Genomic DNA, 18,964 nt, shown 5'->3' on the forward strand with positions numbered 1-18,964 from the left:
CGTGAAGGTCACGTGGTAAACGCACCAATTGGCGTGTTTCTTATTGAGGTACCAGTCCTGGATTTTGGCCAATGAGAAGTCGGCTCCGTTTTCCTGCGGGCTTGGGATAGTGGCAGTCATGGCGCCACCCGTGAGGTACTGCATCCCAGGTAAGTGAGGGGTTCCCATAGCGAGTCCTGGATAGGGACGGAGCAAGAAGGCTGGATGGCCAGCAGCTTCCGGGCACCCGTGGCTGATGCAGCGATTTTTTCTGCAGGCGAACGTCTGTGTAACTTGGAGGAGGGCAGCCCAGGCAGCGGCACCTACACCCGGCACGGCTACATCTTTTCGTCGCTTGCTGGCTGCATGACGAAGAGCAGCGAGAACGGCGCGGTACAAGGGGGCGGCCTTCCATCTCTTCTGTCTCTGCCTTTCTCAGGCTGCCTTTCATTTCGCGGTCCTTCGGCAAGGGCACTGTGGACGCATCTTTAGTGCCTTGCTAGGAAGAGTTGGTCTCTTCAGTTTCTTCCAGCTGTGGTTCCTGCTGCTGGCCACTCAGAAAGTACAGGCCAATTGTGTTGCTGACACCCTGGGAAGGATGTTAAGGGAAGAACAGTGGCGAGCTCAGCCCTGCAGTGAGCTGAAACCAGTCCCAGTGTCGCCTACCTCTTTGGCATCATATCCCCACCTCGCTGCAATCTGGTCATCCAGGTTTCTTTCAGCATGGCTAATGCTCTAAGCTCTCTCCTGCCACAGGGCCTTTGTACGCACACCATCTGCCTAGAACACACTTTTCCCTCTCGTTAGACTATTTAGTTCCTGCCTATCCTTCAGATAGCCTAAGTATCACTTCCTCAGCGAAGCCCTCCTAGACCCATTAGTTGAGGAAAGGAGTTTTGTTTTTTGTTTATTGTTTTGTTAAACACAAAGAATTATGTTTCTTTCCTTCTAAGTATTTATCTCATCATATTATTAAACTTTCAGTTAAATGTTCCCCACTAGACTCTTAAGATTCACAAAAGCAGGCCTCACCACCATCCCTTCAGTGCCTAGCACAAGGTAAATGCTCAATAAACATTTGTTAACTGCATGAGTAATACTGTCATCCTTAGTTCCAGAGCCTAATACTGCGTTAACTCTGGATCAGATAAGCAATCTTTGAAGGAGCAGCTTAAGAAGACAGGTAGCATACTGGAAAGAAGATTCAGAATTAGAACACTTAGGTGCTGGCTAACTAGACCTTCATTTTGCTTTATGTGAGAAACAAACTCTCCAGCTTTAGTTCCTTCTTCATCTGTAAAGTGAGAGGCTTTTTATTCAGTTTTGGGAATGTCCTTAACATTCACAGGTTTGTTTATTTCATAGGTATAGATAACTGTTGAGCATTTTCATGTGACAGGCTCAGTGCTGACCTCTAGTGATATGGTAATGAGCCAAATACACATGGTTTCTGCTATCAAGGAGCGCAGACACAAATTGTAAACAAATAAATGCTGAAATGAATGTATGGTTACAAATGCACTGACTAAACGAATATTACAGGGTACCATTAGAACATGTCATAGATAAATCCACCCTAGTCAGTGGAAGTGACATTTAGCCAACCTAAAGAATAAATAAGGAGAGTTCAGTCCTAGCAAAAAGAACAGGTTGAACAGAGCTCCTGAGGTGGGAAGAAATGTAGTGAGTTGGTGAAACGGAAAGAAGGCCAGGACAGCCAAAGCATAGTGAACAAGGGAGAGATTAATAAAAGATGAGGTTCGCCCTGGCCGGTTTGGCTCAGCGGTTAGAGCGTCGGCCTGCGGTCTGGAGAGACCTGGGTTCGGTTCCCGCTAAGGGCACGTACCTCGGTTGCAGTTTGTCCCCGGCCCTGGTTGGTTGTGCGGGTGGCAGCCACTTGATGTGCCCCTTCACATTGATGTTTCTCTCTCTCTCTCTGTTCCTCTCTCTCCCTCCCACTCTACCTGAACAAAAAATGGAAGAATGTCCTCGGGTGAGGATAAAAAAAATAAAAATAAAAAAATAAAAGATGAGGTTCAAAAATACTATTTATTTTATACCAACAGCCGATACCATGCTCAAAGAGAAACTTAAACCAGAAGCAAATAAATATGGCCACTATTATATATTTATTTGGAAATTCTAGCTTGTACAATAAAGTGAGAAATAGAAAGAAGCAATGTAACTTTGGAGGAAAAGAGTCAAATTATCCATGATTATAGGCAAGAAATTGTATACCAAGAAATTTCAAGGCAGTCACACACACAAAAACTTGTTTAGAACTAATCTGAAATGGTTAGATTATATCTTCTAGCAGCATTCTTTCTGTGACCCTCCTATTTTCTAAAATTTCTAAGGCTTTCTGCTCTGAGCTACAAACGATTCTGTTGTCCACATGCCCTCATAGCCTCAACTGTGGACCACGGCATTCCTATATTACACTCAAACCACAGATGCCTTTGCCCAAGGCTTAGCCAGGATACTCACGTTTTATTGTTTTCTGTGTAGCTTCCTGTTGTATCTGTGATGAGAGAAACAGAATCCCAGTTACTGCCAGATGTGGGAGCTATTGTAACCTGTAAGGTAAGTCTGTTCTAACCTCGCTACTTAGGATGCCCACATCCAATGCTGAAATCATGATCATTGTAGAACTGTACTGTTCAGTATGGAGCCACTAGCCACATATGGCCACTTTAAGTAAATTAAATTTTTAAATTTATTTATCAGTTTTACTAGCTACGTTTCAAGTTCTTAATAGCCACATGTGGCTAGTGGTTTCCATATTGGTCAATACAGAACATTTCTGTCATCACAGAAAGTTTTACTGCACTGTGCTGGTCTAAAGAGATCTAGGATTGCCAGCTGGTGTGGCTCAGTGGTTAAGCGTCGACCCATGCACCAAGAGGTCGCTGGTTTGATTCCTAGCCAGGGCACATGCCCAGGTTGTGGATCAAATCCCCAGTGTGGGGCATGCAGTAGGTGGCCAGTCAATGTTCTTTCTCATCAATGTTTCTCTCTCTCTCCCTCTCTCTCTAAAGTCAGTTTTAAAAAAGAAGATTTCTAAGATAATGATTAAAGCATTCAATTTCAGATTTGCGTGGTTCTTTCACAGGCCAGGTTCCCTGAGTATGTAGTTTTACTTGTATCTGGGGAACGGGCTCCAAAGGATGGTAAGGAGGCCTATCTTTAAATATCTGAAATGAGACCTTTTTCTCCAGAGAAGCAAAAGACCTTATACTGTAGCGTTCCTGTGAAATGTAAAGTCTTTCATGGGAAGTACAAATGAATGCTGTACTGATCAGTAACTATAGGATGTCATCCCATCCTCTGCCAGGTTACATTAACTTGGAGCTCCTAGTTTGTCTCTTTATAACTTGTTCCAGCAAAATATCTATGTGTAATTCTGAAAATTACTGGAGAGGCAGTGATCCAAATATTATGCAGCAGCTGAAATGTAAACTTAAATTCCATCTACTTTATAGGCCTCTTAGTAAGATCTGTTAAAGGTCTAGATTTGCCCTGTGTGTGTGTTATGTTAGGCATCTATATTTTTTCAAAATTTATGCTGTGCTATTTTCTTTGATTCCTACAGCAAGTTCATTGGCCAGAGTGGCTCTTATTCCACTTTATGGAAGGATAAATAGGAGTTAATTTGACTTAAATTCTATACTTAGTAGGGGTGTTTGGACTAAAGTCCTCATAGTTCCTAGCTTATTGCTGCCTCCCTGAGTTGACAACTGCTAATACTCTAATGCTTATCTTTTCTTTATTTCACAGGTCTCTAGCATCAATTCACGCTTTGCCAAAGTACACATCCTGTATGTGGGATCCACACCACTGAAGAACTCTTTTCGAGGAACTATCCGGTAAGAAGTATTCTTGTTTTCACACTTGCATCTGGAATAAGATTGGAATTTTTAGAAACAATTGCAATTCCTCCTGCTGCCTTGTTTCTCTCCTCTTTGTGCTTTGATTTGCCCCAGGCGGTATCCTAAAAAAATACTGTAATATATTAGTTAGGACAAAAGGAAAATATTAACAAGCTAGTGCCTAAGAATAAAGCAAAAAGATCTGAAGTAAGCCTGGCCAGTGTGGCTCAGTGGTTGAGCATCGACCCATGCACCAAGAGGTCACTGGTTCGATTCCCAATCAGGATACATGCCCAGTTTGTGGGCCAAAACCCCAGTGGGGAGCACGCAGGAGGCAGCCAGTTGATATTCTCTCTCATTGATGTTTCTCTCTCTCTCCCTCTCCTTCCCTCTCTCTCTCTCAAAAAAAGAAAGCAATAAAGAAAAAAATTTTTTTGATAAAATAACTGAGCTAAGCTAGAGATTAGCAGTGTGGGATGACTCATATCAAAGTAGAAAGTATTTAGGAAGTACCTTCCTTTCTTGAATTTAATATAGATTAAACCCAAGGATTGTAAGACATTACCAAGGTTAGTGAATAGAATATAAATGGTAGCTTTTTTTTTTTCCTGTGGATTCTTTGAGAAGGGACAAACGATTCTTGTAGCTGGGTAGTTGAACTTCTGAGGCCCTTTCTACCCTCAGGATTCTGTGTGGTTCTATTTTGCTTCTGTTCAAACTCTCCTAAAGCAGCAAAGTTTCTTATCTTTTCTTTCCAAATCTGATCTGCTTTTTGCTAGTCAGAGGTATTGATCCTGCTGCTCTGCGTGATCCAAGAATGTGAAATGTGATTTCCTTCTCTCTGTGAGGCCTGAGATGCTTTTCCACCCTTCTCTGGGTGGCAACTGGGTCCTAATTACAACTTGATCTCTGCTCTTATAGCTCTTTGTCTGCTAGTCTGGTAGGCATCTGCAGGGTAATTCTTTCTCACAGATAATTAATCTTCCTGTTAATTTTTTTCTTATAGCAAGGAAGATGTCCGAGCCACTGAAAAAGACAAGGTTGTTGGTTGGTTCTTTCATTTTTTTTTTCTTACTTTAGGAATCTCAATCCTTTTAAATTATTCCAGTGAATTTTTAAACTCTGTGGGAATGTGGAGTCCAAAGAATTTGAAGGTGTTCCCTACTGGAAAGTGTGGAGTTCACCTCGCTGTCCGTTTCCTCTCTATATGAGTTTTGTTCACTCTGTTGACCAGAGCGGGGCTGGTTTACTCTTTGCCTTTTAAGCCAGGTATTTATTCATTGCTGTTTCCTCAGACTTAACTCTTGGCCACCTTTTGCCCAAGTCAGATTCCTAATCAGGTTACCGGATTCAAAATCTTTCATTTATATGACAATACTGTAGAAGTGATAAAAGTTGTTGGCTTACCTGAGTAATGATGAGTTCTACCCTCTGAGATTAGAAAGTAGACTGATTCTACCAGAGGGGTTAATAGTTTCTTGTAGACCTAATCTAGAGTTTTCATTTAACACTCCTGTTCTTTCTTTACAGGTTGAAATTTATAAGAGTTTTCGCCCAGGTGACATTGTCTTGGCCAAAGTGGTATCCTTTATTCCCAGCAGACTTGTGATCCTTTGACAAAAGAAGAAATGGAAGTAGAGAAACAACTCAAGTGGCTATGGGAGGGAAGATTTATACTCCTTCATTTTCCTTCACCAGTGTTATGTGACTAGATCTCCTTAGGTGATGCACAATCCAACTACCTCCTGACCACTGCTGAAAATGAACTAGGGGTAGTGGTGGCCCACAGTGAATCAGGTGAGTTGGTCCATGCTTCCACATGCTTACCTTTCCCTGGAAGCTATGATTTGGGATTAATCCATTGTTTTCTTTCATTTCCCTCGTTTTGTAATTATTTAGGAAGCAATGTGAATGTAGATACCACTGAGATTAGAATGATTCTTATATAAATCTAAGGAAAGGGGAATAAGGCTTACTTATCCCTCCATAAGTCACTGGAATAAACAAGTTTTTTTCTGTATGGGGTGGGGGTTCACTAGGTGACACTTCAGTTCATACCCAGCTAGAAAGAGAAGGATCTTGGGCAAATATTTGGAGTACCAGCTTCAACACCAGCTTTTCCCTTTTAGGTGTTCAGATGGTTCCCATCAGCTGGTGTGAGATGCAGTGCCCTAAGACCCACACTAAAGAATTCCGGAAAGTGGCCCGTGTGCAGCCCGAGTTCTTGCAGACCTAAGAAACTACATTTACCCCAAGGAGGGGGTAAGCTGTTTCCAAGAGTACATGTATGAGAGTAACAGTAGGATGCCATTGTCTTTATTCAAATACCTGTGGTCAGCGAGCAAGCAGCGGTAGAAAACTCTGCCAGAAACTAACTCTGTAGTTGGAACGTTTTTCTTGTGAACCTTTCTGTGGATTTCATTCTCCTGAGTGATAAAGTTCTCTTTTGGAGGCTTCATAAACATACTGTATAATGTGGGAAATAATCCATTTCTTCTGACAGTTATAAATACCTATTTTTTGTTGTGACAAAACTTTTATTAAAAAGATTTTATGGTTTCTATTGTGTTGAGTAGGGAAAGGGATCTGAACTGTGTCATGACAGTAAGAGCAGGGGTTTGCCTGGTGGCATCCATTAACGGACGTGTCGAGTGCTTGCGTGCTCTGGACAAAGCCTGATCTCTAATTATTTTGTATTTTTTGTGTTCTAAGTACTTCTGGTAATTGAGTACTTCCTGTGTGTCAGGCATTGGTTCAAGCACTTTATATATGTTCCATCATTCAGAGAGATTATGGTTTACAGAAAAATTATAGGACACCTGTGGTGGTTCTTGAAATTTACTTAGTAATCATAGTGTTATTGATAGAGTGAGTACTCCAGGAAACGTTTGTTAAATCTGAATTGAACAAATAATTCCTGTGAGGAGGTCAGGAAGAGATCTGTAACATGAGGTAAAGGAATTAAAGAACTAAGATAAGTGAAGATATTCAAGGCAGAGAGAAGCCCAAGCAAAGTGCATAAACAGAAATGAACACATAAGTTTGAGGATGAGGATGGCATAATGGTTAAGCATGGAAATGTTGAAGAGGGAATGGACAGAACTGTGAATTATGAGATGTCACTTCTTGAGGTGCTATTCAGGGATCCACATCTTTTATGTGTAGTGACAGTGATTGAGGGCTAGCTTTGGAGTCAAGCCTCTAGTTCTAGCCTTGAGCATGTTAGGTGGTTTTGTTGTGTTTTTTTTTAATTGAAACTTTTATTCAGATAATAAGTCTGCATGCAGTTTTAAGAAATTATACAGAGAGATCCCCTGTACACTTTTCCCAGGTTCCCACAATGGTATCATTTTGCAAAATGATACTATAACAATCAAGATATTGACATGGATACTTGAGCAAGCTAATTTCCTTTTTTTTTAAATATATATATTTTTATTGTTTTGTTTTTTGTTTTTTGGGTTTTTTTTGGTGGGAGAGAGATAGAAACATCAATGTGAAAGAGAAACATTGATTGGCTACCTCCTGCATGCCGCCTACTAGGAATTGAGCCCACAACCCAGGGCATGTGCCATGACCAGGAATCAAATTGGGAATCGAACCGGGACCTCTCATTCCATGTGGTGTCGCTCATAATTTAAATCTGTCCCTCATCTGAAATAGTATGACCTCATAGGATTATTATAAGGAAGAAAAGCATAAAAGTGCTCAGTACCTGCCAATAATATTGTTATATATTATTGTTATATATCTGATTGCCTTCTATGAAGTATCTACTAAATGTCAGGCCATATACTGGACACTTACATGTAGTTTGTTTCATCAGTCCCCTACTGATAGATATTTTAAAACTTTACAGGTTTTTTCTTTTACAGTGCTGCAGAGAATACACCTATATCTTTGTGCATGCCTGATTGTTTTACAAAACAGATTTCTGAAAGTGAGATGCTGGGTCAAAGAATACGCATTTTCAGTTTTGGTTAGATTTTCCCTATTGTTTGCAGAAGAGTGCTACCAATTGATTCTTTCAACAACAGTGTTAGCAATTTTATTTATCTTGGAACTTCACGGTGACCCTGAAAAGCAGCAATTATTTCGATTTTACAGAGGCTTAGAAAAATTAACTTGCCCTAAGTCACACAGACATCAAGTGGCAGAGCATTATTCAAACCCAGGTCTGTCTTACTGTAAAGCCCAGATTTTCTTATGTAAAATGCTGCCTGTTTTCCAAGCATCGAACATAACCTTGGACATGCAATTAGAGGCTTTCTGAATTGACAGTGCTTCATTAATTATGAGTGTTTGTTGTACATCGTTTATTTATTTAACGAATACATATTGAGCAACTACTCTTCCCACCACTGCACTATTCGTGGAACTAGGGGGAAAACAGTGAGTATGATAGAATCCTTTCCTTGTGGAGCTTACATTCCAGTGGGGGCAAGACAGATACTAAGTAGACAAAGAAATGTTATATTTGAAGTAATTGTTATGATAGCCTTCTCTGATCTAGTGCAGACTAGGTTAGCTGTTCTCATCCTTAACCATTCACTGGTGTATTACAAGTTAGTTATGTGCCTGTCTCCCCTACCAGCCTGAGCTTTTGGGGAAAGATTCTCTTAACTACCTTTGCATCCCCAGTTCCTGGTACTGTGACTAACACATAGCAAATACTCAATAAAAAATGTTGGCGTGGTCCTGGCTTGTTTGGCTCAGCAGTTAGAGCGTCAGCCCATGGACCAGTGAGTCGCGGGTTTGATTCTTTCTGGTCAAAAGCACCTACCTCAGTTGTAGTTCACCCCCAGCCCTGGTTGGGATCGTGTGGGAAGCAATCAGTTGATGTTTCACATTAATGTTTCTCTCCCTCCCTCCCTCCCTCCCACTCTATCTGAAGATAAATAGAAAAATATCCCTGGGTGAGGATTTTTTTTTTTTTAAATGTTGGCGTATACTCAGAGCTGGCTGAACACCTGTGCCCAGTGATGTTTAGTGATGGTGGTATTTGGTAATCTATAAATTTGTTCTAGAAACAAGAATATTCTTTCTATGCCTTGGAACAGTGGTTTTTAGCCTGGGTTAGGTAAGCATCAAAATTGCCTGTAAAGATATAAAGTGATAAAGTGCCCTAGCTCTGCTTTCACATCTCGGGGTGAACCCAGAGCAGGTGGTTGGGTTGGGGTTTTGTTTGTTTTTCTTTTGGCTCCATAGATGATTAGGATGTAGTACCCTGGCTAAGAAGCACTGTCTTGGGAGGATCGTAGTTATCCTCCTAGTGGTAAATGATGCTGGCCTTCTGTTATTTCCCTGCCTATAAGGCATTTCTAATGAGAACCTCTTTTCAGTTGCAAGGAATGGAGACAGCTATAGACAGAAGACATGTCAGAACACAGACTGACATTACTCCAAGATGACAAAGTCTGACTTGGCTGAAGAGCACTTGATCAAACAAAATTACCAACTTGCTCTAAGATACAGTACAAGCGAAATAAACTTCCCATCAGGCCGTTGGAGACTTAAGTTATCAAAGGTCTTCCTAGGTCAAATAAAAAACTAAACCTAAAAGGCAAGATGCTTTTAAAAGTATTGAAATTTTAGAATAAGGACCTTGATTTTCAGTTGAACTAACAGTCTTCACCTGGGTTTCAGTATTTACTAGTATACCTTCTAGCAAGTTTCTATATCTCTTTGGGCCTGTTTTCTATAAATGGGGTACCAGACCTTACAGACCTTGTCAGGACTAGAGATTTTGTATATAGTGTGCCTCACCCAATGGCTGGCCAGGGGAACTTCATTCTAGCTGAATAGATACTACCTCTTGCTAGTAGACAAGGCCTTATGTATGGGCTTTCTCACATTCCAGTGACTTTTTCAAAGGCCTGAGAGAGAAGGTAAATGTGAGCATCCCTTCCCATTTGTGTATATAATTATTCTTGGTTATGTGTAATTTTCAAAAATGTTAATTGACGGGCAGTGCTAAAACTTTAGGGGCCAGCCCTGGTTAAGTGGCTCAGTTGGTTGGAACACTGTCCCAATATACTAAAGGTTATGGCTTCGATCCCCGGTCAGGGCACATATAAGAGTCAACCAATGACATAAATAGGTGGAATAGCAACTTGATGTCCCCCCCCCCCCCAAAAATCAGTAAAAAAAAAAACAAAAAACTTTAGAGGCTAAAAAGAAAGGTACAAATCAAGTCTACAAGTAACTAATAGAAAGGATTAGCTTTCAAAAAAAATCTGGTCAGGCCTTTACCTTACTCTAAAGAGGGCACAATAGTTTAGAATTTGACTTTCCAGTCAAGGAGCATCTGGTAACCAGCACCACTGAGCAAGAGCTGTAGAGAGGCAACAGGAGTGAAGCTCAGCCCGGAAGATGTGCTCACCCCCACTCCTGCAGCCTGAGGTGGGAAACCTAGTGAGATACATGATTTTGGACCAGGCTGTGTAAAGTTGTGACTGGTTGTCCTGAATCTCTTAATCTGTCATACAAGGACTTGGGTAATGAGCCATTTCAAGTTAGTTGTTCAAGCTGATTTCCTCAGACAAGATATTACACATCACAGAGAAAATATTGCACATCACTCCTTTATTATACTGATCTGGAAAAAAGATTTAGTAGTTATGCTCAAAATGCGTACTGGGCCCAAGTGGCAGGGCCAAGCAACTGGAACCGGACTCAGAACTCAGACACAGTGAAAGACACACCTGGACATGATCAAGAGACATTTCACTGCCATAAAACAGTAAGGCAGGGGAGGGATTCTAAAACACACAGCAAGATAACTCCTATACCTTACAAGTAAAGGAGCTTATCCCACCTTGGTGTGAGGAATGGCTTATTTGTGATGACCACATGTGGGAATAGTTCAACCGCCACTAGAAACCCCAGAAGGGTTTTGGTTTTGTATTATTTTATATAGATACACTTTTTTCTTTTATTGTAAAAGTAAATGCAACACGTAAACATTCAGGACTGATCCCAATCTTTTGGAGCCAGCTTTTCTGGGGTCAGGGAGGAAATGTTGGTTTGAATCACCACACATTCATCTCACTGGAATGACTAGAGCCCCCCAGTCACCTGACTACAGAATAGTACAGGACTGCTCCTGGGAACACAAATAGGCTCTCTTGCCTCTCTTCATTGGTCACGCCTTAGCATGGCTCCTCCCTATCCCCCTACTCCAGCAGGTCCTTAGTAATAAACAAAGCACTAGCGAAAAAAAAAAAACTGGAGTTACTACCTCTGGACTCTCTTCCCGCAGCCTTAGACTAAGGACCCTTACCACAGGGTCCTGACTAGATTGCATGAAGGAAGTGGGTACAAGAGACAAAATGGCTAAAACAAAATTGGAAGCCACTAGTCCCCATCTGCAGCTACAACCTAAAATGCCTACAGATGTGGTCAGTGTGACGTGTGCAGAGGAGAGATGCAGAGAAATGGGACGGGCAGGGAGGGTGTCCTTGGGAAAGTAGTCTGCCTGCTCGCCTTCACTTCTTGGCCTTGCCCTGAGCAGCCACGGCCTCCATGGCTTTACGCACGGTCTCTTCATCCCCCAGGAACTGCATGGGCTTGATGGGCTTCAAGTTCTTGTCCAATTCATAGACAATGGGAATACCAGTTGGCAAGTTCAGCTCCATGATAGCCTCTTCAGAAAGACCTGAAAATATCCACCATGATTAGCCAAGCAAGATATGACTCCACAACCCCCTTAGGTTTACTATTTATCCTCCAGGTTACAAAGGACTTTGGTGGGAATTAAAACAAGATGCTCTTTCTGATATTTGAAATAACAATAATAATTATCTGTACTATCTATATAGCTCGAACTCCCAAGGAATGCCCCCAGTACTTATTTCTCAGCCACTGAAAAACAGGAAAAAGGATGAAAGGTGTGTACTGCAGATCTCTCTCCCAAAGTGGGGTCCAGAAGCCCACAGTGAAAACAACTGAAGATGCAAATTGAGATTCATGTGTGAAATTGTACCAGATTGTGATTAAGGAGGATTTTATCAGCAGTTTCAACTGGCAGTCCTAATCAAGAAGTGGGCATCTCTAACTTTAATGTGTATCTAAATCACCTAGGTGATAGATGCAGCCTCTGAATTAGGTCTGAAGTGGGACCTGAAGTTCTGCTTGTATAGCGAAGCAACCAGGGGGCCCGGCCACCTCTGCTTCTCCAGAAGATACTTTGAGGAACAAGGGTACAAGGTGTTTCCTCTAGGAATCAATCCAGACTATCTTTAAGGCTATCAATATGTCCAGCTCTTTTCCAGAAGGTTTCCTTCATATTAAATAATTAAATCCCTGATTAGTGGCAGTTCTGCTTTATCCCTCCTTGAGGGCCCCTCTGAACAATGCACATACCCTCCAGATGTTTGACAATGCCCCGAAGACTGTTGCCATGGGCTGCGATCAATACCCGTTTCCCCTCCTTGATCTGGGGGACTATTTCTTCATTCCAAAAGGGCAGAGCTCTGGCAATAGTGTCCTTCAGACTCTCACAGGAGGGTAGCTGATCTTCAGTGAGGTCTGCATACCTGCGATCCTAAATAATAACAAAAAAATCCAAGTTCAGCAATTATTAGAAGCTGCATCTGTTTCATCCATTCCTCTCTCCTACCCCCACCAAGGGGTCAAATCTATGGATAAAGGTCTCTCCCCAGGGCACAGGATGCAGCCGAGCTTGTGAAAGGAGTAATTATTACGCTGCCCCTTTATCCCCATCACCCACTAGGAAAAGTAACAGTTCACAAGAAACAAAACTTAGAAAAGGAGAAAAAGGCTCTTTCCAATTTTATCTTACAATTGGCTTAGGAAGGCCCTAAACCTACAGATGGGTTTTACAAAATATGGCTGTGGAGACATAAAAATACATATACAAATTGGTTTTACATAAAAAAGATAAACTACTACTTTTAACAAGTGAAGGCCATTCCTTGGAGAAGGGTGGTTACATATAATTTATGAACCATTTTACCATAAATTATAAACTCAATGGGACTAGGCCACACTAATAACAGCTAAAGAATGAGGCAGACTCTAATCCCCGGTCTTAGGTTGAGTGAGCCAAACCTCAGCTAGTACATACCTTACTGATGTTGCTGTAGAAGGGATGGTCGGGCTCCATCGGTGGTGGTGGGATATCATAGGAGCGCCTCCAGATCTTGACCTGGGCCTCGCCATGCTTGGCAGCAGTTTCTGCTTTATTAAGGCCAGTCAGACCCCCATAATGACGCTCATTGAGACGCCAAGTCCTCACTACAGGCAGCCACATTTGGTCAATGGCATCTAGCACTGTCCAGAGGGTCCGAATTGCTCTCTTCTGCACTGAGGTGAAGCAGATGTCAAACTCATAGCCAGCATCTGGAAGTTGTAAGTTCAAAGTGATAAGCTAATCAGGTCCACTCTGGGAGTCAGACTTTTCTTACATATAAATCTCCTGTACAGTTAGTCCAAATGAAAAATATTGGGTTAAATATTTAATTTTGTATACCCTAGCAGGAAAAACAATATTCTGCCTTTGAAGAAGATAAAATTTGTTGACTTATGTTATAGTTGATGACATATCTTCCAGTGGTTCCCTAATAATACATCTAACCCAAGGCCTAAATGTCGTGGCAGCCAACTAACCTGCTGTCAGTGCTGCTTATCCTAATCCCCAGAATGCTGTGCTTTAATTCAACATATTTTAAGAATTTATTTCAGCTTCAATTCTTTCAAGAAAAGGACACTAAAAACTTTGAATCTCTTAATAAACAATAACATTAATATAGAGGGGTTACCATCTGTCAGGAATTGGACTAAGTACTTAGTGTTTTATTTAGTCTTCATAACAATCCCATGAGGTTACAATCCTTAAAATCTGTTTTACCAGATGAGAAAAATAAAGACTAGAAGAGTTAAGCAAATTATACAAAATCATGGCTATTACCTGACAGATTAAAACCCAGGCTGTGTGTGACTCCAAAATCCAACTCATAACGACCATCTCTAGCTACCTCCATATTTTCCTAAACCCTAAGGTTCTTTGTATTTTATTTATAACTGTTACTTCTGGTTGATAATTATTAATATATTTCAGTCCAGCCCTGGCCGGTTTGGCTCAGCGGTAGAGCAATGGCCTGCAGTCCAGAGAGACCCAGGTTGGGTTCCCGCTAAGGGCATGGACCTCGGTTGCAGTTTGTCCCCGGCCCTGGTTGGGTCGTGTGGGTGGCAACCACTTGATGTGTTCCTTTCACGTCGATCTTTCTCTCTCTCTCTCTCTCTCTCTTTCTCTCTCTCTCTCCCCCTCCCTCCCCACTCTATCTGAACAAAAAATGGAAAAATGTCCTTGAGTGAGGATAAAAAAAAATAATGTATTTCAGTCCTCTCTAACCTCTGGTCTAGGGTAAGTGTAATTTTGAACTCCCAACAATTAGGACACAGCAAGAGCCAGAGGATACTGATAAAACTTTGTTGTGTGAAATTATATTTTCACTATAGAGTATGAAACCATATCACATCACAATCTCTTCATCCACAGTTCCTCTCTGCGACAGTCAAACTGTCAACCTATTCCTGAATATCCTGAGTGGGATATACACACCTAGGTAAACTGTTAAACCAAGTTTAGGAGAAGCCACTCACAGGAGAGAGGACAAATGCTGGGCACTGCCTGATTCATTTGCAAACAAATCTCTCCTCCACACAGCAGTTATTGAGGAGTGGTAGGCAAAAGCTACGGTTACGATTAATCTTATTTCATGTTTTATGAAAGATTATTTTCCCTCCCACTGTAAGGGGGAACATGGCCCTTTCCTTATGTAGTAGGCCAGGAAAACAGTCCCATTTTTCTCCATGAAGCTAAAAGGCCCTCTTTGAAATTCACCACACTTTCCTGAGTTTTGCCTCATATTGGAGTTGCCACCAGTCATTAATGAAATGTGAACTGAATTTTCCTGCCAGTCATTCAACGGAGAATGAGGCCAGTAAGAACTACACTGATGGGGGAAGAGAGGACTAATCACTAGGAAACCACCACCACCCACAAAGGAAGAAGGCACAGAGCTCATCACTGAGCTTCAGGACAAGTCCTAGTAGACTCAGTTACCATCTCCTCCCTAACTTTAAAGGGAGGAAAGGTACCCCAGTGAAAGGCTCGGTCACTGGGAAGCAACTACCCATAGTGCAAGCCTCAGCTCCCATGCTGAAAAGCTACTGGTTGTTTAGCTACAATTATTTCCACTTGCAATGGGATACATAAATAGGTCCCCAGGGAGAAAAGCAGTTCCCCTTAGGACTCTTAGAACTCTCAAGCTTCTTCCTTTCACTTGCCCATCAAGCAAAAGCATAGTCTAGGAAACTCCCAGGATGGGCTTACACCGGTGTGGTGTGGTATGGACTCCATCCTCCCCCAGGAATAAGATTGCTCAGGGAAACTAAGTTCTCAGTAGCGTCCTTCTGAAATCAGATTCAAGGGTCTATAAACCCTACAATCACTTAAAGCTCTGGTGAATGTAATGTATTTATTCTAGGTCTTTTATATTATTAGATTATTCACAATGGTCTTCAACATTCAGAGTGTTTGCTTTTAGTGTGGTTTTTTTTTATACTTACCCGAGGACATTTTTTGATATTTTGTTCAGATGGGGGGGGGGGGGGAGAGAGAGAGAGAGAGAGAGAGAGAGACATCGACGTGAAAGGGACACATCGAGTGGTTGCCACCCACATGACCCAACCAGGGCCAGGGACAAACTGCAACCGAGGCACGTGCCCTTAGCGGAACCGAACCCAGGTCTCTCCAGACCTCAGGCCAATGCTCCAACTGCTGAACCAAACAAGCCAGGGCTAGTCTTTCCTCTTTTAATATAATCATCTGTGATGCCCATAACAGGTATTAAGATTTTAAATGGGCCCTGGCTGGTTTGGCTTAGCGATTAGAGCGTCAGCCCGAAGACCAAAGAATCTCGGATTCGATTCTAGCCAAGGGCACGGACTTTGGTTGTGGTTTGTCCCCGGCCCTGTCGTGCAGGAGGCAACCAATCGATGCGTCTCTCTCACATCAATGTTTCCCTCTCTCTCTCTTCCCCACCCCCTTCCCTTCTACTCTATCTAAAGGTAAATGGAAAAAATATCCTCCGGTGAGGATTAAAAAAAAAAAGATTTTAAACAGGACTTTGTAAAAGTAATGCTATCAACATTTACTTAAAAACTGAAATAGGGTCTGTTATTTTAAGATTACAAATTTAACCTTTGATCATCAGTCTTAGAGAAAAGCTACAATTTCTTTGTCCTGAGCTAATTATTAGCAAACCACCATAGACCCATACAGTTCTTCCTGCAGGCAGCAGGAGAGAAAATGGCCTCCTTTACCAGCACTTTCCCTTTCCCGGCCTCTCCTACAACAGTATGAGGTCACACCAGACCATCCCAAAGCATTCACACATTTCCCAGACTTTCCAAACCTTTGCTTTATTTCAAAAGGATCTACTGTGAAAGCAAGAAGCTAGAGAGCAATCTGGGACCAGATACCTGTTCCACATCATCCAGGCATCACTGACCTGGTTTCTTTGTCCAGAGGTTAAAAGAGAGCAAGGCTAAACCTGGCCAAAGCACTTCCTCAGTCCTAAGATTCTTCGGCTTTCTGGCAGCAGGGAATGCTTCCTTTTTAGCATTCCAAAATCACAGACCTGTCTGCCCCAGGAGGCAACCCTGCCTAGGCAAGCTTATCTCACTGCCACTTCCACCTTTGCCCAGCGTCCTTGGCCAGCAGGTCCTCACACCTACCCATTACTCAACCCCAGAGCTGAGGCCAATGCGCTAAGAAGATACGACCTTGGACAAGTCATCTTTCCAATCCTCACTATCCCAACTAAATATAAAGGAGGGCTAGGAAGGAATGGGAAGGAGAGTCTTTTTTTTTTTTATCATCCTCACCCGAGGACATTTTTCCATTTTTTGTTCAGATAGAGCAGGAGGGAGAGAAAGCAAGAGAGAGAGAGAAACATCGATGTGAAAGGGACGCCACCCGCACAACCAACCAGGGCCGGGGACAAACTGTGACCGAAGTACGTGCTCTTACGGGAACCGAACCCGGACCCGGGTCCCTCCGGACCGCAGGCCGATGCTCTAACCGCTGAGCCAAACCGGCCAGGGCGGGAAGGAGAGTCTTAAATCTGTCTCCTTTATGGGGCTGTAGAGAGGATGAACTAATCATTCATTCACTCACTCACTCACTCACATTTACGGATGCATTTTGTGTACAGGATTTGTGGTATGCTGCTAAGCAACAATGACCTCAAGAATGGGATTCCTTGGTATAATGATGCCTGCTGGACACCCGCCCTCGTCCAGAGCCGCGGCACTACCCCCACAGCGGGAGATAAGTGTGTGATCTGTGGCTTCACTAGCATCCGCAGCAGCCTCTTGAGAAGGCTTAGTTGCAGCCGCTGGAAAATATCGGGCGTCCAATTTAACAACCTGTCCCTGAGTTCTAAATGCTCAGACCAGAAAGAAGAATTTCACAAGGGGTGTCGTGGAGAGCACAATCGGCTGCATGGCGGCCGCCCCGGGCCCACTTCCTGGCGTGCGGCCCCTCACACTCTACAGGGTGACCTTGAGCAAGTCGATCCCCAACCCTGGGCCCATTTTCTCAATTGCAAAATCAACTGCTGCAGAGATGAAGCCCAAAGTCCCGGCCCTCTCCGGGAGGGCGCGGGGACGAGCCAGGCGGCCCTGACCGAGCAGTGCTCTCCTGGGCCTTCGCACCCCACCCCCATCCCCCGCAGCCGGCCGCTCCGCACCTCGCAACGCCTGCCCGCCGCGCTTCGCCTCCTCGTGCCCCGCTGGGCTCAGGTCGGCGTCGTACCAGCCGCTGAAGCGGTTCTCCAGGTTCCACGCGCTCTCGCCATGCCGGATTAGCACCAGCTTGTAGGCGGCCATGGTGGCGGTTCCGCGTATGGTGCAGAATGGGGCTCGCTGAGATTCCGGAGTGGCAGGCCAGCCCCCGGCCCCTGACCACGCCTGCGCGCTCGAGCACTAAATCTTTCCACCGGCCGGGAAACACCGCCCGCTCGGCTGTGCGCATGCGTCCAAGCCGGCGCTGCGGCCGCCGCGAGGAGGGTGTGAACTGTGGTACGGCAGGGCGCATGCGGTCTCCGCCGGCGGCCCGCGTCCGCCGCGGCAGTCACGGAGCGCACGTAAGCTCCCAGGGCGGCGGGACCTTTAGACGGCTCCCGGGCGTGCGTGCTGGCACGTGTTCGAAAGGCAGCCTGCTCTCCCGCATAACTGTCATTCATCAGCCTTTTGTTGTAATAAATGGCCCTTATCAGCTCCGCCGCCACATGCAGAATTTGATTCGCACACGAATCTTCACGCTTTCATTTTATTTGCTGTGTATCTGGGCAGTTCGTGTAACCTTGCCCAGCCTCATCTGTAAATGGACATCATAAATATCTACCCGGAAGATGCTCACTGAATAGTTGTATTGCTGTCATTTCAGTGGACGCTGATTTATTTTACACATAAGGAAACTGGCTCTGACTGCTGGTTCCAAAGCCATGCTCTTTAACGCAGAGCTGTTTATCCCACATCTAGTCTCTCACAGCCTGTAGACCTCCTGTGCCTCCAACAGAGAAGCAAACCTTAGTCCCCTTCAAACATTCCAGAAAGAGGAGTCTCCCCCTGTTCCTGCCCTACACCCAGTCAGTGGTTTAAATATATGCTTTTCTGGACAGCTCTGTGCTGCCGGTGCCAGAATGAAATTGTGCTGTGTGCTATATTTTAACAGTCTAGAAAAGTTTTTAACACACACAATCATGAAACAACTACTATGAGCCAGGCAGTGTTATAAGTGCTTTGAAAATGTTAACTCCTTTACTCCTCATATCCTCATGATGATCCTATGAAGCAGGTTTTCCCATTACTAATGTGGAAACTGAAAGATGAGGTCATTTGTCTAATGTTACAGGAATCAACCAAGATTCAAGCCTAGGCTGGCTAGCTCTTAAATCCATGCATGCTGTTACCTACTACTCTCTATGGCATCCACATTTTAGTCATTTGTTGACTTTGAAAAGTGGGAAGAATTTGAAAGGCAGAGAAAAGAAGCTTTGGGAACAACATAAACCAAAACACAT

General features: G+C 43.4%; 2 protein-coding genes across 4 annotated transcripts; one reads left to right on the forward strand and one right to left on the reverse strand.

The window, feature by feature from the left end:
* Positions 1-59: 59 nt before the first annotated feature.
* EXOSC1 (exosome component 1) lies at positions 60-9,338 on the forward strand. Of its 3 annotated transcripts, none has more exons than XM_036265770.1 (9): positions 104-149; positions 257-372; positions 2,488-2,562; positions 3,757-3,845; positions 4,855-4,888; positions 5,379-5,429; positions 5,561-5,645; positions 5,978-6,110; positions 9,191-9,338. In XM_036265770.1, the coding sequence occupies exons 1-8, from the start codon at positions 119-121 to the stop codon at positions 6,082-6,084; spliced, it is 588 nt and encodes a 195-aa protein (XP_036121663.1). In that variant the 5' UTR covers positions 104-118; the 3' UTR covers positions 6,085-6,110; positions 9,191-9,338. The 3 variants fall into 3 exon arrangements, with proteins under 3 accessions (XP_036121664.1, XP_036121663.1, XP_036121662.1); XM_036265769.1 differs by lacking the exon at positions 9,191-9,338 and adding an exon at positions 7,708-8,554; XM_036265771.1 differs by lacking the exon at positions 9,191-9,338 and having other exon boundaries at positions 60-149; positions 5,978-6,296.
* A 1,725-nt stretch (positions 9,339-11,063) lies between these two features.
* On the reverse strand, positions 11,064-17,865 carry PGAM1 (phosphoglycerate mutase 1). Its single transcript, XM_036265791.1, has 4 exons — positions 17,630-17,865; positions 12,937-13,211; positions 12,213-12,393; positions 11,064-11,505 (listed from the first exon to the last, which is right to left on the reverse strand). Exons 1-4 carry the CDS (start codon positions 17,766-17,768, stop codon positions 11,336-11,338), a joined length of 765 nt encoding a protein of 254 aa, XP_036121684.1. The 5' UTR covers positions 17,769-17,865; the 3' UTR covers positions 11,064-11,335.
* Positions 17,866-18,964: the final 1,099 nt, after the last annotated feature.

Source organism: Molossus molossus, unplaced genomic scaffold (assembly GCF_014108415.1).
Source record: "Molossus molossus isolate mMolMol1 unplaced genomic scaffold, mMolMol1.p scaffold_m16_p_17, whole genome shotgun sequence".
Lineage (NCBI taxonomy): Eukaryota > Metazoa > Chordata > Mammalia > Chiroptera > Molossidae > Molossus > Molossus molossus.